The sequence below is a fragment of the Schistosoma haematobium genome, chromosome ZW (genome assembly GCF_000699445.3).
Source record: "Schistosoma haematobium chromosome ZW, whole genome shotgun sequence".
Taxonomy (NCBI): Eukaryota; Metazoa; Platyhelminthes; class Trematoda; order Strigeidida; family Schistosomatidae; genus Schistosoma; species Schistosoma haematobium.
In genome coordinates this window covers 13,314,419-13,340,267 of record NC_067195.1, presented here as the reverse complement: position 1 = coordinate 13,340,267, position 25,849 = coordinate 13,314,419, and the positions used below count along the sequence as shown (strand labels likewise).

The following is a 25,849-nucleotide window of genomic DNA, read 5'->3' as shown; positions in this document are numbered from 1 at the left end:
AGTTTCATACATCTGTTGTCCTTAAGAGCTACATAATTCTCTCATTCATTCTAGTTTTCTACTCGTAAGTTCAATGCTTAGGCTATTTTACTTACGGTTATACTACTATTACTTTGAATAGTTAGTTATTCATCCTGATTCGTGTGATAAAATGGGTCGAGACTCATGTTGGTTAGAGTTGACAATATTGTCTATTTGTATATTATTCGTAGGTATATTGTTTAAATTATGATCTAAGCTGAAGTACGTTTGTAAAAGTGACAAAGAAATTACAAAATTTTAAATAATTTTTGCTATTGTTAGAAGCATGCATCATTCCAAATGATGTACATCGAAGGTCAATTACTTTCTTTGTTGATAAACGTAGTACAGTTGAGATAAACGTTTCCATGTAAAATCACAGATATATATATATATTGTAATACGGTATATATTAGGCAATATGCTGATTTTATGCCTTATCAACTGACAAGAATTCAGCACAAATCTATTCTTGAGTATACTACTTTAAAATTGAGCTTATATTAAACTGAATATATTGACATCATGTTATCAAGTCAATCTGTCTTACAATACGCGTAGTAAACTTCTTAATATCAGTAGTTTAACTTAATGAACCAACTGAAACTAGATGAACCATTAAGAATCAATGAACACTGGACGACTGTTTTATTGTGAACATCCATCATACCGTCAGGGAGCGAAATATGAATCAATCGGATCTCATGGTGACGTTTTACAACCAAACCTTAGAGGTTGATGAAGTAACACTGTCCATGCGATTTGTATGAGGACAAAATAGTGGTAGGATTCCCTCCCTTCTTTATATCCAGCTAAAATCAATCGACTATGTCAACTATAGTTAAAAACTTAAATTTTTCATTATTTTTACAAATTAATGAAGTAGTTCTTTTGATTTTTTTCCCATCTCCTCTTTGTCTTTACATTCCGTATCATAATTTACATGTGACAAACAAAATAAATAAACCTTGAAGTTAGTTAGTTCACTTGTTCGGCTGAGGTCAACACTATTTCATTTTATAATAATAGAATGTTGTAAGAGAGAAATTTGTACAAGTATATTTCACATACACTAATCAAACAACCGATACAAAATTTAGTAGTATTGTGAATATGATATATGTAGTGCTAATCGTTAAATTATTTCCAATCTGAAATCAAACTGGAGGGTGTGACATGCAAAAATCTTACAAAATAAATAAATGAACAAACAGGTGTATTTAATAAGTATATAAAGATTTTGTGTACACATTCTTAAACCACGCCTATTGAAGACCATTTATATGAGATAATATTATGGTTGAAACATTTGAAAGAACAAAACAAAAGATTTACAAATTCTATGGAAGATCATAATATAGGTGATTTAAAGTTTATACTAAAACATTCGACTACCGGTCAATACATAGAAAATGTCTAGTATATCAACGTTCCACGGTCTTTTAATTCAGATACCCATGTACACATCACCTAAACGTTTACCCAACCTGGTGTGAGAGTGAGAAGACTAAGAATGAATTGACAGTCGTAGTTAGAAAATTGAATAAATTATATTTAAATCATGGGTATACATATATACAATGTGTACTTCCGATCCATACAAGAAAATGTAAACTAAGATGTTATGAAAGTGCCAACAGTGTACCTTATTATCTCTCACCTACAACTTGGTCCTGAAACATGTGAGTACAGCCACGAGATGTGTATGGTTTCGCTCAGTCTATAATAGGACCTACACAAATATGTATCATTCAGTATTACCAAATCACACATTATCATAGCAAAAAAGGAAACTAGCAGAAGATATAGCCCTATTGATTGGATTCGAAAAGTAACTTGATGCAAAATGTTGAGGAAGATAAATAATGCAGCCTAACTGAGCTACTGTAACTGATTTTCGTGTCATGTTACCCAACATGTCCAACCATAGAGATTACAACTATTACACAAATTTTATTATCGCAAGTATTACATCCATGAATATTAGAGCAATAGTTAACAAGTGATTTCATGAATTTATACCATTTCAATTATCTGATTTCCTCTAGCATCACAATGTATAAGCATCATCTCAAAGATATGATAGCTCGATGTGAACCTACTTCACACAAAGATAATTTACAGTGGTTTATCAGCTAAAATTAGCTAATGAGTAGCATATTCAACGAATCTTGTCTCATCATCCTATAAAATGTAGAGGATTGGATAGATATTACTAGTTTTCATACAAAAAGATAGGTAATAGCTCAATTAACATAAATCTATTCTTGATAAATAAATAATTCTAAATTGAATCGATTCTTTTATATTTATTCTTATGTTCCAAATTGAAGAAGTATGGACTGAAGAACTCGTAGACGATGCTTGTAGATTGATATATAAGCTCATCGTAAACTCCATTGTTTTCATTACCATGTCTTTTCATCGTTGAATTCATGAACTTATTATAGCTAGACCATTATTGGAAACCTGAAATCAATCGACGGCCGTTTCTTCAAAAGATGGCAATCCTCAGTAGTGGCTATCCACGAAACCGCACGCAGGAATCGGACCCAAGACTTTCGGTTTCGTGCGCAAACGCTTAATTCCTGTACAACTGAGCTGACATCCAGCGGCGTTAATGCTGAATTTCAACCAATCCATGATCTTGCGTAACCCTTCATCTATTGCCTGTAGTGGATAACCGTCTCACACCAGACATGTATTGAGCTCCACTGGTTATGGCTTCTCACTATAACTCCATGAGTTATAACTTAAAGTTAGTCCTTGTTATTTGGATTCTATAGGATACATATTATCTCTTCCCAATTTTTGTTCTAATTTAGAATGAGTCAAGTGAATTATTGTGGCCAGGGTATACTAGATAGTAAGAGAACATAAAACTTTGGATCTATGAAACATAGATAATGTGTGAATGTTATCCAATTATTTTAAGACAGGTGTCTTTGAAACATTTCTTATGAATGATGAGATCAACGAATCCGTAATGCTGAATTGAAATATAAAGTTCAGACTAAACCAAGAACAAAAATATTTATATATTTTGTTGTTCTTTCGTTGTTCAAATTTACCAGTCGACCAAGCTGTATTAATTATAACTTGGAATAAAACTAGGGATGGATGGGTGAAGTATATAAGTGATGTTATTCCATGAATCAATCGACTGTCGATCATATTCAAGGTTTGTAGATGTAGACTTCTTACTTAAACGTATAAAATAGTGTATATACATGGACGTGCAAAACAGATCACATAAATAAACTTTCGTTAACTCTTTACCTCCATCTATAAAATTCGATTAGCGCTAAGAAAATCCAGAAAAATAAGAAATTACTCAATACTCAGTGATTAATCAATTCTACTCGTTGGTTCCTCCTAAAACTTGAACTTCGTGTAATTCTAAACTAGTTTATTATCCAATTTCATTCATTCTTTAAGAAATTTATTGACGATACTTAGATTTTTAATGCAGCTAATGATATTATATCTCTCTTGTATTGTTACGCATTATATCAGTAAGCTAACTGGTGAAATCACGTAGTCATTAACAGCTCACTGACTAGAAAATTAGTGTTTTACGTGAATTACATACTTAATCGATTTTCTGTGATAAGTCAATTGTTCTAAATGAAATAATTCCTGAATTAGTAGTCGATAAATGAGACCAGTGTAGGATAAGGAAGATGGTGCTAACTTTCCACCTACTAACCAATATATCAAATAGATAACTCTGCTGCATTATAGTGATATTCTTTGTTGTCGAACTGCTAAGGCGATCAAGGGATTACTTGATTTGTGAAAATAATACTCAAGTCTTACTAATAATAGTAATCACGAATGCTTTTTTACCCACTCAAATTTTCGCATAAGCTTCGCTCTTTCCCATTTTGATCCCACTACTTTCAGTGCGATAATTTTCTGTACACCTGAAGATCATGATGTCGTCATTATACATACTAAGCTGAAGTACTATTTCAAGTTGTTCTATATGAATATTAAGTTTTTCCTCACACTTCATTTTCTTCTTGTGTTAGCGGTTAGTTTTTTAAATGTTGTGTATCAACTACCGTTATCAACTCAGGAATAGAACTGTTCGTACCAAGAATAGTTCACTAGTTCCTTAATTCCTAAGTATCGTAGGCCGACTGGAAACTGAATATTCTAGTCGTATTTATCAGATATCAAAATAATATGAAAGTGAAAATTCTTTCCAGTTTGATAGTTGACTATGAAAGGAGATAATAATATGAAAAAGAACTTAAGATTAATCTTGAACTGTTTGTCTATTATGTGCCCAAAAGTTAAAAATCAGATGGAATTGATTTTTCTCCATTCAATGTAGTTACCTACAGTGGAATAGTAGCAAACACACTTGATTCGAGACGATTATGGCAAAAAAACGTTGACACTGGTTACAATTGATTTGAAATAATTCATGGAATAATAGCTCTTGACTTTCTGTTAAGAAATGAACTTAAAATAAATTACAATAAAAGAAAATTGAAATAAGAAGTTTTAAAAATAATCTAAACAGGTGCAGTTATCGATTATTAATGTGTTTACTTTTCAGGGTGAAGGAAACTGTGCCGGAAAGTTAAAATTTCTAGCTTATGCAACAGACTTCATATAGTCGTCTACAAGTATCAAATGGCATAGCTACGAATATGATTGGAGGTAAATACCTTGAATACTTTTCATCCTATGTTTATATCAGCTGTAATTGTATACAATCATTATACATTCACGACACCACATCAGACCATATCTGCTACGTTGATATAATTGTCAGCCTAGCCTATCCTGATGACATATCCGAACTGTATTGACTAGAACACTTAGCTTTTTGTCCTACCATCCCAGGGGGGTCACTTGGGGAATAGTAAGTTTTAAAGTACCAAACTAGGGTCTAAGGGCCGCGTCTTACTGTCTGTTGCAACGGGTTGTGACGAAAATAAGGTGTTTCCTTCAGACAGTGTCTCTTATGATTCAACCTTCCCATTAGAGAAAGAGTAGGTTAGGAGAGGTCAACATCAAAAATACCCACCGTTGTCATACCCTCCAAGTTTTCACTACCAATGTTAAAGACTTTAAAGCATGGAGCTAATGAATCAACAAATATTTGAAAAAATCCTTTTGTGATCAGCCTCAAACAGTTGTCCCTTGATCTGTGTGAGCACGTTTTCATGTCTTCGAAACCACACCTTATCCCGTTATTATTTCGGGACCATCAGAAAGAAATACCCTTGCACTGTGTGAGCAACCGCGAAGTGACATCTGTTCACACACTTTTAACAGAACTCAAGATTGCCTTGTTATCATTAAAACCTTGTTAATACTAAATAATGATACTAAAATATTGTTTTAAATAAAACACATTTCACTTACTATACTCGTGTGGCAAATCATCTTGTTTTGATGTTACAAAGTGTACACTCGTTACTGAATATGTTTTTCCAAAGTAAATTGTAACATTACGATCATCAGTAGCTACTAGTGCAGAACTTTCTGTCACATTACTTTCATCATTCAAATGCCATAATAATCCACTACATGATTCCATAGATTCCACAGGAACTAGATGATCGACATATGGCTTAAACAATGTAATATCATCTAAACGATTAAAAAAAGATTACAAAAAGATGAATGGTGTAAGTGAAATGTAATTATCTGTTAAGTGTTCAATTTACGAACCGAGATAAGGACTAAGTATACAACTAGATGCAATAAAGCATAAAAGGTGATCCCACAAAAATTAAAATATTCTAGACTCAATTGCATGAAATCAAGAATAAATTTGGGAGGCGGGAATTAAAAAGCTGCTCAACTCACGGTTATTGAATTAACCGCATAGTTTTGAATGAACTTTACACTAATATTCATATATATTTAGAATTAAAGTAAAAAAAAACATGTATACAGGCATCTTATCAATCATCAAACTGAAGTGAATTATATCATTCACCTATTTACTACATGTATAAGTGAAACTAGGACGTTTTAGATAAGTTGATAAACTGAAACCTGGTGCTACCGACTTTGATTTGGACAGTCAAACAATAATAGTATCAGTAAAAATAATAGCATTATTTAACGTTAGAAATTTTTTCACAGTGAAGCAATTATTGAGATGAATTTTGTAACACCGTGTCAAATTTCGCTTCCATGTACATTTCAATTGTAAATAATTTTAAAAATGTTTTGTATGTTTTTATTTTAATTTTCATTATCTGCTCGTTATTTTTTAATCATGAAAGTTTGCCATCAGGTTAACTGACTTAACTATGTTTCCCACGAATTGTATATTGAGTGCATGCATTACATCGTAATCGTTTCTCTTTACTTAAAGAGTAGAGAGGGTGGATGATAGATTAATAACCTTAGTGCTTTCATTCGAGTTCATGGTATAGATCAATTTTAATTTATTTGATATGACGGGACGACGGTCGCAAATATAGAAGAGGAGACAGGTAGATAAACAATGACCACCCAGTTAAAATAGTGGCGACGCGAATTTACCAACTTCAATATAAGTATATGGTTGAATTACATTTAACATTCATCATTACGTAATATAAACAAGATTCATACATAAAAGTGTGACCCAAATTGTACAAAGTACACGAATATGTACATGGTTATTGAGTTGCATTATACTTGAAGTGAACAGAATCGAATGTTCCTGGAGAAATAATTAGTCTTGTTATGCAGTAAAACCATCGTTTAATGTTGTCACTTTTCAAATGGTCATTTAGCCTAACGTCAATACACGATGTAGAATATCGCTCGAAACATTACGTTGGTCGCTGATTATCGATCATTTTGATTATTTTTCTCGAACAAGTGATAATCATTTAATACCAGAAGAGATTTTTGTGGATATTATAGTAATTTTAATGGTCAGGATCATGCGTCAATTAAAGCTAGACCACCATGGAAAACTTGAAAGCACTGAACGGCCATTTCGTTCTATTGTGGGACTCCTCAGCAGTGCGCATTCACGATTCCAATCCAGGACCTGTCAGTGTCGCGCGCGAGCTCTTAACCACTAGACCACTGAGCCGGCATCCAACGGTGTTAATGTCCAACTTCAACTAATCCACGAAATTGAGCGACACTTCCACGATTGTCATCAGTGAGTTATTATCTGACAACAGACCCGGTTGAACCCCATCGGTCACTGCTTATCACTAATAATCGTTTGTCCTGCACTTTGAATTAGTTTCAATTATAAAATGTTAAGATTAAATGATCTTAGAACTGTATAAAATCCTACCCATTCTCAACAGCCCAATAGCAACAGAGATAACAATGAAGAGTGAGATAATTACTACTTATGTTATTAAATTTGAGAAATATGTAGTCAGTCAAATGAATATAGAAAATGAGATTATGAAGACTGTATTTTATGAACTTCACAATACATAAATGGTCGAGGCTATGATTTGTGAACGATCTTATAGAGATAATAAAGTGCTCTTGAGAAACTTCAACCATTTTACAGGGTGAAAATAGAGTCATACAATTGTGTAAATTAGAATCGGGAGTTAAATATAGAAGTTAGGGTTGACAAATAATACTAGGATGTTCATCACGAACTGGCATCAACTATAATGTCTAAACGTTATTTACCTGTGTGAATGAATGAATTTCGTGACAAAAATCGAAATTCGCTACCTTATATCTGTTTGCTTCATTCACAAATTATAGTACCACCTATTAATCGTATCCCCTTCAAAAACTTCCTATTTGTGACAATACATTCGTCTTATATTTATTTCCACTGTTGGATAACATCCTTGGTAGTTCTCAGACTCCTGAATATCTAGTCGTCTTGTTGTTTCACATGTGATTATTTATCCACACGTTGTACCCAAGTCAACTACTCATGTACATTTTGCCTTTCGATAACAGATCTAGAGTTTTTAACTAATGATTTCTGATATCGTAAGGACACAAGAATGTTGATGATATACAATTCATCAAAACTCACTATGTTTTGATTGGAATGATGAAATATCTTGCTTGATCTGGCAGTTAAACTACGTTTTCATTCTCCCAAAAACGATTCTATATTCAAGTAGATAAGTATTGGGTTGGTTTAACATATAGAATATTCGACTATCCAGTTAATTTCTTCAAGTTTTCAGAGTTATATCTCTCTAAAATTAAGAAGCTAGTCAACTAACTAGTAAAGATATTCTAATTTGCTCTTCTGAACTTCCATTCATTTATTGATTGGCTGACTCGTGTATGTATGAAACTTCAAACAGAAAAATAATCAAAATCTTAATTCTACGTTGCGCTTAGTCGTAATATATCCAAAGTTCCACAAATGTAATCTGTCCAGCACTTTTACGCACCTTTCTATTTATTAAGTAGATAAGTACTGTTAAAGTGTAGTTTCCATCCAAGTTCATTTCAAGCAATAACGTTGACATAGAATAGACGGGATGTGGCTAGCAGTGGACTTGTTGGCTGCATGTACCTGCATCTTGAAATTAATGTCCACACTCTGGGGTCCGAACCGAAATTTCAATTAAGATATCAGTAATAGGATAATAATCTAATACATTATCAGTTAGGTTAACTTTACGATATCTGTATTCTTACATCCACTTTGTTGGGCTGTTACATTGATATATTCATTGTAGACAGTTACAGATAACTCTAAACTGTTAAAATGAAATCACCAGTGAAAAACTTCACTCTTACAACATACTGAATTCACTAACTAAATGAACGATAGAATAACCAGCAGTGCTTGATACATACAACACAGTTACTGGAAAATATTTTATCTCAACAAAATTATTACGCACAACAAGCTGACTTTACTGCTGTTCAACTGTATTTTGTCATTTTTTTCCAGCTTATTGATTTGTTTTGTAACTGGCACATTTAACAATACAGTTATCATAACATTGTAATGCGTAAATGAATGTGACGGTTTTCGAAAATTTTGACAAGTACCAAATTAATTTTGTCTAGAACAAGGTGTACATAGAACGAATTTAGAATGAAGGTCACCTGTCAGATGTACGTATATATAGTACTTGAATATCTATACACATTTATCACTTTCTCAAGAACCTACTTAAGAACATGATAAGGAAAGTAGTACTCGTGTGACATTACTGATTAATTAAGAAACGCAGAATTCAGTTAAATAATGAGAGCATGTAGTAATAAGGATAATAATTGCTTGTGTATGTGTGTGTGTTTGTGATTTGTATGAATAAATACAGACATTTTTTCTCAAGCAATAATTTTACTCCATCCACACTCCATAATTAAACCACAGAAACTAATCAATACACTTCACCAGTTGTGTAATCTCTGTATACATTTGTTTATATAATGATCAGACGTAAAGAGAGAGATAGAAAGAATCTATGGCATTGTAGTGTATACAAATATCACACTGTTTGTAATGTAAAACTGTATGATAAGGTTAGTGTATATATAACTGGATTTATGTTCAGACTCTAACATTGAAATGTGTGGGGTAAAACTGTTGAAAAGCATATTAACAAATGGTCATGACCTTATATTTAATTAATTAAACTTGAATATGTTGTGTAGATCACGAACTGCGATCAGGTTAAACATCTACTGAAAACTATAGAGCAACGAACAGCTGTTTTGGCTCATAACATAAGTCTATTAAGCAGTGTTCACCTACGTTCCTGTTACACCTCACTTGACGAATCCGTTACATTTCAACAACTGAATTGTTTCACTTATCTAATTTTAGTTAAATTGTGATACTGAGCAACTATCATTCTATTAGCATGGGCGAAATTCGCTTCATGACAGAAACAGATGAATCCCACTCGATTATAACTTTTTGGTAAAATTCTAGGAAATATTTCTGAAGTCAGTAACGTGTGTGCATATGAAAATTATTAACAGAAGACATGGATAGAATTTGTTCCGATTGGTTGACTGTATAAATGAAAGATCGTTGTGGTTTCAAATCCACAATTTTTTGAGTTTCCTTATATCACCTGCATTTATTAAAAACACATTTATTTTACGCAGTAACTTATGAATAATTTAAATCAATCATTAACCTTACTGTTGACCATGCATATATGAATAAGAAATATAACCGGAAATTACATTCCTAGACGACTGATATATACACCGTTTACGTCAACCAAAGCATTTAGTGTTTAATTATCTTTTGAATCGCATGCACGTTATTTCCCTGTTATTACTTTTTTGATTTCCATAAATCAGTGATCATAAAAATTTGTGTAGAGAAATCTAAGCCCTCATTAGCATACAAATGCAGTCTCTTTATTGGCTTGGATATCTACCGATGAAACAAATGACCTCTTCAACGGATGTTACATTTTTTAATCAGCTCATTCTTCTGAAGATTACGCTTAATTCCAAAAATATGGACAGCGTAGAACCTAGTATAATTGTGAGTACGTTCAAGTTTTTTACTGCTTGTCTTACATTTATACAGTGAGAGAGATGTAAGGTGGTGGTGGGAGGTAGACATAGGTTTTATGCTATCTGGCACTCATCAGGATGGTGTACCTGTAGTCTTGACGACTTCATTGCGGGTCGAATACAGAAACTTTTGAACTAGCGTTGAGCGTTGACCGATCACATCACAAACCAATTGTCCAGTACTTCCTAATTCTGAAGAATTGTTCATTAACTATAAAACTCAACAATTTTCACAAAACCCCCAAACTGGAGAATAAAAAGTATCCAAAAAAATATTATCAAACTCAATAACATTAGGAACATAAAGACTGGACACAAATGCGACCATTCACATTATTTTTCAGTCTATGACAGTTTAATACCTAGGTTATTGGTGACTAAATTGTAAACCATATGCACTAACAGGTTGGTTGTATCACTTTGAAAAAATGCAAGACCTACATTGATTTCTCTAATTACTATTCCATAATAATAATAATAATAACAATAATAATAATAATAATAATAACAATAACAACAACAACAACAACAACAACAATAATAATAATAATAATAATAATAATGGCAGGAGTGAATACTTTTCCTAGGCATTTATGTGTGTCGATAAATATGCGCCGGTTGTGTTATCTGTCCCATTTGCTTCCACACTAAAAATCGATAATTAAAACTTATTGTTCCCTAAAATAAGAAACCATATAGAGGAAAATGTCAACTAGTCAATGCGCTTCAGGTTTTTTATCATCTAAAAACCAAAATATAACAATTTCGACTTGTTCCTCTACATTGAATAGCACCAAATTTATTATTCATTCATTTATAAAGGTTAAATGAGGAAAGAAACTGGTTGTAATGAAAATAATAGATTAAAAGACATTAAAGAAATGCAAAATCACAAGCAGATTTTGTCATCAGGCTTTAAGCAAATTCTCATGATTATTGTTGGAATATAACCTAAAATTTATGGGAGTATTCAATGAGCTTTGTTTATTTTTTTAAAAGGGAGACAAATCCCTAGTAGGATGCTGTCATATTGTAACATTTCACGAGCAAAACGTTCAATGGTCGGTTTGTTGACGGAAAACAATTTAACAATACATGTTGGTGTTTGCAGCAATGATAGAATCATGGCTATTGCATGCAATGATATGAGAAAAATCAAAACACATTGGTTGGTTTATTTTGCAACTAGTCGGAGCTAGAGGGAGAATTGGAGAGATGTTACAAGATAGTTCGAAATCGAGAATGAGTCATTTAGGTTTCTTGTGATAATTTGAAATACCGTGTATGTAACGCATTCGAAACCTTAAGATGTCAACTAGTTTCGATTGTCAAACTGTCTTAACCTCTCGCTCGTGTTATTTCTGATTGTTGTCGACTGATTTCATGATTAACTGTAAATGCACTCTGTGTGCTTACTGAGTCGCCAGACCACTTTTCTTTCGTTCTTTTCTCTTTCAGATAATCTCACATACTGTTCCCCACACTCCTCCGGTACACAAGCCACCTTTACGTTAAGCGCAAACCTACCAAAGACTGAACATTACACGTATAACTAGTGGTAGGAGTAAATTTGCCATACTGCTCAAAACGTTTAAAATGAAAGAGGAAAATTACTTTCTGTCACCATTAAATAAAAATGGTGTTAAATTTGAGAAATGCTAGAATTTTTCTCTGTAGACTATTTATAGCAGGCAAATCGGTACTACCTATAAATCGTAACCCTAAATCCTTAATTCTGAAACAAACCCTAACTTTGTGGTACAACATCTTATGAACGAACTAAGCAGATGGTGCCACTTTTATTTTGGGGACAAAACTCATTAATCGCTATGGCTGAAGAGCACTTTTACGTTATGGTGGATACCAGTTCGAAATGAAAACCGTAACCTAAGCTCGAATTAATGTGGGGATCTTTAAAAATCGGCTTAGGTCTTTACGAAGAGGGGTTGGACAATATGTATCCATTAGGATGAGTTAATATGTCAGATTTATGGGTACGGTAACCTACACAAGACATTAATAGACTTATTATTCGTGTAAAATATATTTATACTTTCCAACATTACTGTTTTCTTTTCCATAAACAATTCATGTATGAAAGCTGTTTCGTGATTGCCGAAGAACTTCCTGGAAATTCGTCACCATTGTTTCAAACTCGTACCTGAAGTATGTTTTTACCCAAGATTATGTATAAACTCAAATATTTTTACTAATGTGCTTTTGTTGTTAAGTTTTAATGGAATCATTATCGTTCGCTTTCAATTCTTGTTCTGATTTGAGTGAAGTATGTTATCCAAAGGATAGTAGACAGTAGACAAAAATAACAGTTGAAAATGTAAACCGCTGAATGCCAGTGACCAATCACTGATCTGAAACTTAAACACACAATTAAATCCACTGCTTCTTAGTTTATTTAAGTCAAAGATAATTTAGTTATGTAAACTATAAAAATATATGTTCCATTTAACCGGATTATCTAATTGTTCGCTATGAAATAATAATAATATTAAAAATAATAATAATAATAGTAAACCATCTGTAACCTGTTGGTCAACTGTGAACCAACTGAATTCAACTTCAAAATGCTCGGGTTAAGTAGATCAGCAGTTTGATTGGTCTTCATATAAAAAATAGGGCTAACAATTTAGTAATTTAAATCAACTGATAAGAACTTGAGCGCGAAATGTCACTGATTACTCAATGGCTAATTAATTAGAACAAATCAATCCCATAGAATGTTAGTTGTAGTACATTTAGCCTAGTAGTAACGTGTTTGTTATAGAGACACTTAATTGACAAATACCAACTGTAACTAAGGACTTCCGTTTGATCTTATCCGATATCTTAACGTTTTAAAAAATGCACCATGATTTCAACTCACTTAGCCTAGTAGTGACCATTTTATACCATTCTCGATTAACATTGAGAACAAGGCAAAATGATATTGTTTTCTCTTACAAAATCAATTAAGGTAATTAAAACATAATTGTTGTGTTGTATTATTTGTTATTTTTACTAATAACTTTATAATTTAATTCCGTAGACTCAATGAAATATCGGTAGAAAGTTGTTAGCTGAACAAAAAAGTTCAACAATTGCATGTTCAGTGCACAAATTCACACCACAATGTATTGATTGGTTCATTGTAAACCAACCAGTGCTGGCGGACAAATTAGGTGAAAACTGGAAGTTTCTCGTGCAAATTTTATTATAAACTTTCGCGTTTGTATAATGCTGTTTTAATCCATCGGAATTTATCTTATTTCCAAGTAAATGAGTACTGAAAAAAAGAACGTACGAACAAAAGAAGGACGAAGCCCAGAGTGAATTATGTTGTATGATTTTATACGCCCGTTTAGAGGGTGACCAATTAACCATCTAAGCACTGATTTAGATACCTAAAATAATATAATTCATATATTGGATACACATTTTGTCGAGAAATGGTAACTTTTTCAATCTACTAATGTTCACAACAAAGGTGGCAAAAAATCAAACTACGAAACTAACGAGTTCTTCAAAATTACAGATACAGAAGGAAGATGGTAGTAGTATTAGTAGTTACTATGGCAACAGTAATATTTCTAGTTGACTGGAAATAAGTACTTGATTGTGTACGTACGTGTGTTTGTAACGCATATTTTTAAAGATGGTAAAGAAGAAGAGAAGAGGAACACATCTGGGTGGACAAGCATTCGAGGCGAGAACAGTATATAATTAACTATAATCATTGATTAGTTTAACAGGAATAAACTTTTTCATTTTATTCTTGTATTAGATAACCTTGTGATAAATGAGACGGAAACTATGAAATTACATGAAAAAACATCTAAATAGAATTTATTTACTTATAAATAACTAATCTGTGATTTATTCAAAAAATAAGACCTAATACACAAGCTTTCAACGGAACTGTTTTTCTCCATGCTGAGAATTAGTGTTTTATAATCATTGGTCGAAAAGTGAGTTATTTTAAGTGGACGCTTTGATATACATACTAATTATATAATAAGTATGTACGCTTCAGAGAGTAGGCTGGACTTCCAATATAATGGTCATTAATTTAATATAGCCAATATAGATCAATAAATTATCTTTCAGTGTTTTACTTGTGGGTTTATTAGTATTGAAAAGTAGTATCACATGCTCATTGTTATCTGCTATGCAGTATTTTCAACCATGTCCAAAAAATGGGTCAATATATTCTAGCAAATGTTATCGTTTAGTGTGTACCATTCAAAGCAATTTTTTTAAAAACATGAAACAGATGAGTATGAGAAATAAAATCGGATACGAACCAGTAACCATTATCGAGGTTTCGTAGTTTGTTTTTGTATACAACTCAACTACCCATGTAGAATGGGTAAGTCCGAGGTTAACTTCCATGGTATATTGAGGATGTGTACATGTTAAAACACATAATATATACACACAGAGAGATGGACGGAGAAAGGAATAGTTGGTAACCACGCTGGGTATAATGATCTGTTTGAAAAATAACCCAGATTACAATTAAATTTTCTCATACAGAGATTACAATGAATCCAAATTTTATCAACGAACATGATTTGTAATTTCAATTAGGATGTTCAGCTTACCAAAGCAAACTGATCTGTATTATAACCGAATGGCTCAGTACAAATGCAATCGGTTTCACCAAATGATTTATCAGCTAACTTTTCACGTTGAGGTAAACTATGGCTTCTAAGTATTTATAATTTAGTTGTAAATATTGAGAGCGAGACTATTTTGCGTTTAATGATTTCATTCTATTACTATTGAGTAAATAGTATTACGTGTAAAAATGATGACAAGTTAAAAAAGAACCGTACTGATCAAGAATACTCAACAAATAATAACACACATGAAGTATTCCAATATCTATTTGTTTAAATGCAGAATACATCTGAGTAACCATTAAGTAAAACGGGTTTTCCAAAACAGAAAAAATATTTTAAGCTACAATTGGAAGGGATTGTTTTGGAATAGTTTTTTCAACCACCTATGAACTGAAAATTGACTAGAATGTTAAATGAAATAACTGCGAAGCTAAAACCTTCAATTATTCATGTTAAAATATTTACAATATCCTGTATCTTAATAAATGTTTCATCAACATGAAGTATTGTTATTAGTGTTAATGTTTTATGAGTTAGAACTAATGATTATTTCTACTTCTTTGATATTCATTGTGTTAATTTCATCCTGACGTGCTAATACTTGGTGTGACAAATTGACTTAACTCATATCTTTGCCAGTTTCTACATATGACTGACTGATTGACTGAATTAATTAGTGCTGATACAATACATACAATCGCTTTACTAGTCTATTTGGTTGTTTTTTTTTATTCACGATATTGCATGAAATTCACTCTGTCACTAATCACAGACGCAAAACGTATATGAGAGAGTGAGAGAAAGAGAGAAATAAACAAATGTTTTCATACACATAAAAATTTTGAAACCTAAATGTTAATAACGCTAATGTTAATTAACTTTAAATATCACCGTGAAAGTATGTACCACTCTGAAATATTCATAAGAAAGTTCATTATATATGAGTTATGTTTTTCTTTTTTTTTCGTTACCTATGCCCTGACATTTGTACAATCACTTGATATAAAAATTAATGAAATTTAATAGTTAACTCTGTATGATTAAAAGAGAAAAGAAATTAACTGAACTTGTTCTATCCTGTATAAGTTTAGATGAAGTTTTTTCACAGGATATTGATTATTATAATACATTATTTATATGTAGAACACTTTCTAGGCTTACAGATGTAAATGAATAATGAATGTAATATAAATTACTCAAAATGACATTCTATATGAAGTACATAATGGAATGAATTAATTTCTTGTTGAAACTTATCTAAATAAATGACTAATTAAAATCTACTTTTAAACAAATAAGAATATATATATATATTTACATGAGGAATATCTATGTAACTCTTATAGAAATAAAATCATATAGTTTGAATATGTATAATATTGTGTATTTTGTTTCATTTCAATGATAAAGTTGAATATTTCGATAAAATTACTTTACATCAGAAACATAAATAAACAAATATATCCTAGATTCTACCGTTATAACCAAATATCAAAAATATACTGATGACGTAAGTTTAGAGGCTAATTGATGGAAACCTGCTCAAAACGTAAATATTGCAACAGGCGTTGATCGGTTGTATTCCAGAAAGTTATAAACTCTTATTTATATATAAAATGTTTAGAATGATACAGGAGCTTTGTAGAAAATACATTGGATCAATCTGTTAAACATTTCAATGATAACATAAGATGAACACCAAAAACGACAGCAAAATCAGATCTAAAACTTCCTGGTGGTGCTGCTGAGCAACAGTGGGCAACTTGGACGGTCGACAGAGATCAGACTGATCCATCACTTTGCAGCAAACAAGATTAACTGGGTTCTATTCTTCGAGGCTCTCTAAAATCTTGCGGGATGCCCTATGTGTATGTTCATGTATATAAATTGCATGAGCTTCGGCTTGTGTAATTTATGTACGAAGGTGTATTGAAAGAGTATACATGTGTGTTAGCTCAAGGGACGTAAGTTGAAAAATATCTGTTCTATGATCTACTCAATAAAGAAGGAACTACTGTGGGAAGCAACTGGAAGGGGATCAAAGGAGCAATCAATTCAACATACCATGAGGTTCTGGGCCACAAAAAGCGGATCGCTGTTGATACACTGGATAAGATTCAAGAAAAAAGGAACAAGAGGGCAACAACCAATACCATCCGAACAAGAGCAGAAAAAGTCAAGGCACAAGCTGAATACACAGAAGTAAACAATTAGGTGAAGAGGAGCTTCATAACCGACAAACGTAAATATGTAGAAGATTTAGCAACAACGGCGGAAAAGGCTGCAAGAGAAGGAAACATGAGACAACTGTATGACATGACAAAGAAACTCTCTGGAAATCGCCGAAAACCAGAACGACCAGTGAAAAGCAAGGAAGGCGAGGTAATCACCAACATTGAAGAGCAACAAAACAGGTGGGTAGAACACTTCAAAGAACTCTTGAGTCGACCAGCACCACTGAACCCATCCAACATCGAAGCAGCACCCACGGACCTCCCAACCAATGTTGGCCCACCAACAATTGAAGAAATCAGCATGGCCATCAGACAAATCAAGAGTGGCAAAGCAGCAGGACCAGACAACAATCCAGCAGAGGCACTAAAAGCAGACGTAGCGGCAACTGCAAGGATACTCCACATTCTCTTCAATAAGATTTGTGATGGGGAACAAGTACCAAAAGACTGGAAAGAAGGACTCCTGATCAAAATACCGAAGAAAGGCGATCTCAGCAAGTGTGATAACTACAGGGGCATCACTCTTCTCTTAATACCGGGAAAAGTCTTCAACAGGGTATTGTTAAACAGGATGAAGGACTGCGTAGACGCCCAACTTCGTGACCAACAGGCAGGATTCCGTAAGGATAGATCGCGTACAGACCAAATCGCAACTCTACGGATCATTGTGGAACAATCAATTGAATGGAATTCATCACTCTACATCAACTTCATTGACTACGAAAAGGTACTTGATAGCGTGGACAGAACAACACTATGGAAACTTCTTCGACACTACGGCGTGCCTCAGAAGATAGTCAATATCATACAGAATTCATATGATGGATTACGCTACAAAATCGTGCATGGAGGACAGTTGACAAAGTCGTTCGAAGTAAAAACCGGTGTTAGGCAAGGTTGCTTACTCTCACCCTTTCTCTTTCTCCTGGTGATCGACCGGATCATGAAGACGTCAACATCTGAAGGGAAGCACGGGATACAGTGGACATTCAGGGTGCAGTTGGATGATCTAGACTTCTCAGATAATCTGGCCCTCCTATCGCAATCGCAACAACAAATGCAGGAGAAGACGACCAGTGTAGCAGCAGCCTCAGCAGCAGTAGGTCTCAACATACACAAGAGAGAAGCAAGATTCTCCAATACAACACAGCATGCACCAATCCAATCACAATTGACGGAGACCGTTTGGAAGATGTAAAAACCTTTACATATCTAGGCAGCATCATTGATGAACATGGTGGGTCTGATGCAAATGTGAAAGCGCGGATCGGTAAAGCAAGAGCAGCATATTTACAACTGAAGAACATCTGGAACTCAAAACAACTGTCAACCAACATCAAGGTCAGGATTTTTAATACAAATGTCAAAACAGTTCTACTGTATGGGACAGAAACCTGGAGAACTACGAAAACCATCATCCAGAAGATACAAGTGTTTATTAACAGTTGTCTACGCAAAATACTTCGGATCCGTTGGACGGACACTATTAGCAACAACCTACTGTGAGAGAGAACAAACCAGATCCCAGAGGAGGAAGAAATCAGGAAGAAGCGCTGGAAGTGGATAGGACACACATTGAGGAAAGCACCCGACTGCGTCACAAGACAAGCCCTCACATGGAATCCTCAAGGCCAAAGTAAAAGAGGAAGACCAAAGAACACATTACGCCGAGAAATGGAGATAGACATGAGAAAAATGAACAAGAATTGGATGGAACTAGAAAAGAAGGCCCAGGACAGAGTGGGTTGGAGAGTGCTGGTCGGCGGCCTATGCTCCATTGGGAGTAACAGGCGTAAGTAAGTAAGTAAGTATGTCTAATAAAATCAGCAGCTTAATTCTTCAGGTCGAAGACATAACAAAAACATGTGGTAGCAAATACGAGGGAGAGGTAACCACCAACTTCCCGTGAAGTGTTATGCCTATGTGTATGTCATAAAGTGCAAGGGTGAAATCCTTTGCACCAGTGATATGCAAATAATGCGAAAAAGACATTCAGTTATAGCAAATACGTTTGAAAGGAGCAGTGACCATCTACCTTTCCAAGTGGGCGAATATACCTATATGTATGCTATGGGATGCATGAATGAAAACTTGTGTGTTATCGGTGTGCATGTAACGTATATTTGCTCACAGCGCAAGTATACCGAAGTGTATGCCAAAGGATACATGAATGAAAACTTGTGTTACGGGTAATCAGATAGACTATACTTGCTCCTTGTGCGACGATCGCGAGCCAAGACCTTGGGGTAACGATGTACCCACAAAATTACATCTATGTAGTAGGTTTCTAAGCCATGAGAACTGAAATCATTTCCAGAAAAGCCGACCTTAGTAATAATTCGTAAAAACATTTCCCCACAGACAGCCAGCTATCAAAGAATAACTAGACACTGAAGACCGTTGAATAGTTATTTCAAACATTCGATAGACTGAAATGGAAAAACTGTCCGGTTTTATTTGACCACTAATTTTATTTAACTCCTATCAGCTGACAATATTCATAATTGAATTCCAAAACGTTAATCAATCCAAGAGCCGTCATTTGAATATATAATTAAAATTTGATAACACAAACATAGAGTTTTGAACTGATAGAAAAGATTTGTTGCTCATGTTTATGAACTCGGTAGTTTTGAATTTTCCCAAATTTTTGTAGTTTCATTGTGAAAAATCCCAGTACCACACGCTGAATATCATTCATAACGCCTTAAAAATATGTTATAACTTAATTTATTAGTCACAATCAATGTAGAACATGACATATATCACAAAATAAGACAACGTGCTGGATGATTATTCGTTAAGAGAAATTACAAAATGTTCACATAATACGTACACATAGCTTCCGACCAACCATTTTCGTACATTCAGCTATCCAAACTATCTCATCTAGTCATCAAGTGTTCTACCTACGCCATGCTTTCGGTGTACTGAACCTCTTCACTCCGTCTGATGACTGCGACAACTTATGGGGCATATTCCGCCAAATACTGCTTACCAGCCATCTCAAGAGTAGTGTTCACTACAATTTGTGCATCAGTTCAAGTTGTCACACTATATCAGTAAAACGAATAAAACTATGGAGACAAATCTCACAGTAGTAGAAGTAGTTACAGTAGCATTGGTAGTAGGAAAGATTAAGTGCAAACAATATTATAACAGAAAAAGAGAAAATTAATCAGACACACAATGCCGGAAAAATTTATCAAAATAGTCAGTCGAAGTGTTGATGCATGTGTCCAGAAGACATTTAATAGCAATCCAGTTCATTAAGCTCTCACTTCACCAACGATTGAAGAAATCAGGATGGTAATCAGACAAACTAAATTCAGGAAAGCAGCAGAATCTGACAATATACCAACTGAAGCACTAAACTCAGACATAGATGTAACTGAGAGCGTGCTCCACGTTTTATTCAGGAAGATTAGGGAGGAAGAACAAGTGCCGACAGACTGAAAAGTAGGGTACCTAATCAAGATATCGAAATAATAAGATCTGAGAAATGTGAGAACTACAAAGGCATCACACAACTGTCAGTACCAGGAAACCTTTTCAACAGAATATTACTGAGGTGGATGAAAGATTCAGTGAACGCACAACTTCGAAACCAACAAACAGGATTCCGTAAGCATCGGTAGTGTACATACCATTGTTGAACAATCAATTAAATGGAACTCTTCACTATACATCAACTTACTTGATTATGAGAAAACATTTGACAGCGCAGATAGATGGACCTCATAAAAAATTCTTCGATAACATGGCGTACCTGAGAAAATCGTCAACACCATACGGAATCTACACAACGGACTACAATGCAATGTCGTGCATGGAGAACAGCTGACAAACACATTCCAAGTGAGCACCGAAGTCAGACAAAACTGCCTACTCTCCCCCTTGCTCTTTCTTCCGGTGGTTGACGGGATTACGAAGACCTCTATATCTGGTGGGAAGCACGGAATACAATGGACAGCTTAGATGCAACTAGGTGATTTGGACTTCTCAGATGAAACACCCCTTCTACCCCATACCCACCAACAAATGCAGGCCAAAACAACGAGTGTAGTAGAAGCCTCTACAGCAGTAGGCGTCAACATACGCAAAGGAAGAAAATAAGATCCTCAAATACAACACGAAGAACACCAACCCAATCACACTTGATAGGGAAGCTCTGGAACAGGCGGAAACGTTCACGTATATGCACAACATCATCGATGAATGTGGAGGATCTGGTTCTGACGTAAAGGAGAGGATTGGAAAAGCAAGGTCAGCATTCCTACAATTAAAGGACATATGACACTCAGAACAACTGACAACCAAAATCAAAGTCACAATCTTCAATACAAACGTCACGACAGTTCTACTGTATGGAGCTGAAACTTGAAGAACTAACATGATCATCATCAAAAAAGTACAAGTATTTATAAACAATTGTCTGCTCAACATCCATCGGCCGGATACCATCAGCAACAGCCTACTGTGGGAGAGGACAAACCAGCTTCCAGCTGAAGAGGAAATCAAGAAAAAACGTTGGGAGTGGATAGGACATACGTTGAGGAAATCAACAAACTACATCATGAGGCAAACTCCAAGTTGGAACCTTGAAGGGAAACGGAAAGGAGGAAGACGAAAACCACACTGCACCGAAAATTGGAAGCAGACATGCAAAGAATGAATAACAAATGGAAAGAACTGCTCAGGATAGAGTTGAATGGAGAGTGCTGGTGGACAACCCATGTTCCTCCAAGAGGGGTAACAGGTGTAAGTAAATAAGTAAGTTCATTAAAACAAAAGAAGTAAACACTTGAAAAGAGATCTTAAACTTCAATTTCTTTTAAAAACACAGTGTTAAAGGTTGCCCAACCTGGACGTTTACAATGAAACACCTTCACTCAGTGAAAACAATACCACTAAAAATATATTTACACGAACTGTGAATTTTTCCTATTATTTCGGTAATAAGGTCTAGCAGAGCTCAATCAAGCATTTCAGTTTAAACTAAAATGTCTACCAGTGAAAAAAATTGAAAGTTATTTTCTCTTCATCAAACATAACCAATGATACATTTTAACATAACATAATACAAACGCTAAGAGTAATAAGTTTTCTTTCAAAAAAAAAAATTCTAGGGAAGTATTTGTTCTTAATAATGCATAATTTCATAGCAATGTTTCATGGAACAGATCAAGCGCTTTTATTCAGAAACCGTATTTAGTATAGAGCTATCTGATCGATTCCTGAACAATTTACAGCACTCAACTAATTAAAACTAAGTATGAATGTAAGTAAAGCTTAATATGCGGCTTCTCAAAATCAGTCAGTCAGTCAACTACAACGTAGGATCAGGCACATATATGCATCGGTCAAGTTGCCATACCTCATTAACACAACAAGATGGACACCGGATTCATAAAAGTAGTTAATTCAGAGGTGGTAATATATAAAAGAAAGATTGCAATAAGGATATAGTACAGGAAGAAAGAATTAGTTCGTAGAAAGAAAGATATAAAGTGATTTTAACCTCATCGTTTAAAGAAAGGTAAAGAGTGTATACACCTACACCACTGTGATCGATTCTGAGCCATGTCACCAAGAGTCTCCAACCATTGATTGCGATAGTCACGTGGACCCCAACCAAGTAGTCTGCATCTCCCAACATGGCTCAGACTAGAAGTTAATGTCTTCACGCACTGATGCCATGTTTTGGTTTGGCCACCCCTAACTTTCTTCCAACCATCCCGAACACCGGTTAGCATTGCACGTCGTGGTAATCGGTTTTCGGGCATACGTAACACGTGGCCCAACCATCTCAGTCGACGAAGATTCACAACCTCACCAACTGATTTACCATCATTACCCAATACCCTGCGTCGAACCTCACTATTACTTACCCGGTGATCCCAGCAGACGTCAGCAACATTTCTAAGGCATCTGTGGTCAAATATTAGTAGCTTACGGGTGTCTTCTACACTTAAAGGCCATGTTTCGTTGCGGTAAAGTAAAACAGAATGGACTGCCGCGCAGTATACTCGTCCTTTTATTGATAGACGGATATCTCGCCTTCACCAAAGGTGACGTAAATTGGCAAAAGCGAAACGAGCTTCTCGAATCCGTGCTGAGATTTCATCAGACACTCACCCATTAGGGCTGATCAGACTTCCAAGATAAGTGAAGTTGTCAACGCGTTCGACTACTTCACTCCCTATCCTTAGTTCAGGTGTTGACGCAGACCAGTCCTAAAGCAGCAGCTTGCATTTAGAGGGAGAAAAGCGCATTCCAAACATTATGGCATTGTTGCTTAGTGCTACCAGAAGACTCTGCGTTTTAACAGCGTCTTCACCAAACAAGACTATGTTATCTGTGTATTCTAAGTCGATAAGTGGACCTCCTGGAAGGAGATCAATACCCCAGAATTCAGTCGACGAGAATGTTATTTCCATCAATAAGTCTATGATGAAGTTAAACAAAAATGGAGGAATTGGACAGCCTTGACGGACACCACTTGAGGTTGCGAAAGCAGATGACAGTTCGCCATAAGCTCTACCTCGACTGGTAGTGTTCGAGTAAAGAGCCTTCACAAGGTTTATTTACTTCTGAGGTACGCCTTTCAATGACAGACACTGCCACAGAATCTCGCGGTCTACCGAGTCAAATGCTGCTTTTAAGTCAAGAAAGACCACCATTGTCGGACGCCGATAAGTATGCCTATGTTCTAAAACCTGACGAATGGTGAATATGTGGTCGATGCAGCCACGACCAGGTCTGAAGCCAGCTTGATCCTCTCGTGTTTGCAGTTCACGAGTCTTAGTTAGGCGTCTGATAATTATCGAGGCTAGTATTTTAGATACTATATTAGTTAAACTAATCCCTCTATGGTTGTCACAAGATGATTTTGACCCTTTCTTATTTGTTGGGACGATAAGTGATTGTGACCAGTCAGATAGAATAACGTCTAAGTCCCAGATCTTAGCTAAAATACTAGTCAACCTAATCGCCAAAACTGGACCATCATCCTTAAAAACCTCTGGCGCCAATCCATCTAGACCAGCTGCCTTTCCTCGTTTCAGATTAACTATAGCCTTTTGAACTTCTGCTAGAGTTGGAGGACCTACTTCAATGTTCCATTCACACTGTCTGGGAATGGAGGGTCTTTGTAGAGTAGCTGAAGGCCAGCTGAACTGTTCTCTGAAATGTTCCACCCATCGTTCTCAACGTCTGGACTGGGAGCAGATAAGTGTCGTCTTTTTCTGAAACAGTCTGACTTACACTTGACTTAATAATTCCAGTTTCTTTTATTAGTCTGTAGAACTGTCTTGTGTTCCCTACAGCCGCCGCCTTTTCCATCTCTTTTGCTTTCGTTGCCCACCATTGCTCACGGTCGTTCCTTAGACTTTTGCTTAACCTAGATCTGATTTCTTTACGCTCTTCATCGTGTTCTGAACCTGATGGGATGAGTTTACGAGAATCCATCAGTGCAATAGATCTTGAAGAAATCCATTGGTTCTTTGTAACCCTGTGGTTTAAATCACTGGTAGATGTCACTGCTGTTTCCACAGCTGGTTGTATAGCTTTCCAGGCAACATCTGGGTCAGCCTCGTTTTCAGAACTACCTAAGTGTGACCTCAGTTGTTCCTGGAACCTACTTTTGGTTTTCTCTCTACTCAATTCAATTCTAATGGTCTTTTTAATGTGGCTTTTTTGCGTCCAGTGAGGCGCAAGCCGATGCGTGTCCACATTAGGGCGTGGTCGGAGTTCAAGCAGGTACTCCAGAATGAGCGACAATCTTCTACCGACCCTCTCCAACGATGACTGATGGCAATATGGTCTATTTGAGTCCATCGTTGGTTTGGTGTAGGGGGTCGCCATGTTAGACGATGTCTCTCCTTATGCTTAAAATTTGTGTTTGCTAAGAATAAACGATTGTCTGAGCACAGTTGCAGCAGACGATCACCATTATCTGTTCGTTGTGCCGGAATACTAAAATACTCACCCAAATGCTTTTCTGTTTGGTTTAAACTACCTATCTGGGCATTAAAGTCACCTGCTACAAGTACTATGTCTGAACGTTTAGCTTTCTGAAGAAGCTCAGTCGGTGGGAGCGTAGGCAGAAACGACAAAAAGGCAACGACGTGTGTCCCTGTCCTTCCGAGTTCTTACGGAGCCGTTTAGCCGAACAGCACATAAACGACTGTTAACGGGGATCCACTCTAACAGTGCTTGTTCCGCCCTCATGCTTGGTGCTATCCCTACTCCTGCCAGTCCACGAGAGCTGGCCATCGGGTCACCAGATACACGTAGAGTGTATCTCGTTGGCTCTCCGTTTTGCCGAGGTGAGGTCAAGTGAATGACCACACTGGGATCCTGTATGTGTGTTTCAGAGACACAGTATACATCAATGGTACGAGATTCTAGGGTTCTAGCCAAGGAAGCCTGTTGATCGATTTGACATAGAGTGCGTACGTTGAAGGCTCCAATGTGTAGTTTGGAGCGAGGTTTCAGTAGACCTGG

At 35.4% G+C, this 25,849-nt stretch overlaps 1 protein-coding gene across 1 annotated transcript in view; it reads right to left on the bottom strand.

Annotated features, from left to right (window-relative positions):
- Nucleotides 1-25,849, bottom strand: part of MS3_00010303 (uncharacterized protein) — a 123,154-nt gene that overhangs the window by 90,955 nt on the left and 6,350 nt on the right. The window contains exon 3 of the mRNA XM_051218665.1: nucleotides 5,407-5,634. Coding sequence (XP_051070445.1) covers nucleotides 5,407-5,634 — 228 coding nt within the window. The remainder of the gene's footprint in view (nucleotides 1-5,406; nucleotides 5,635-25,849) is intronic.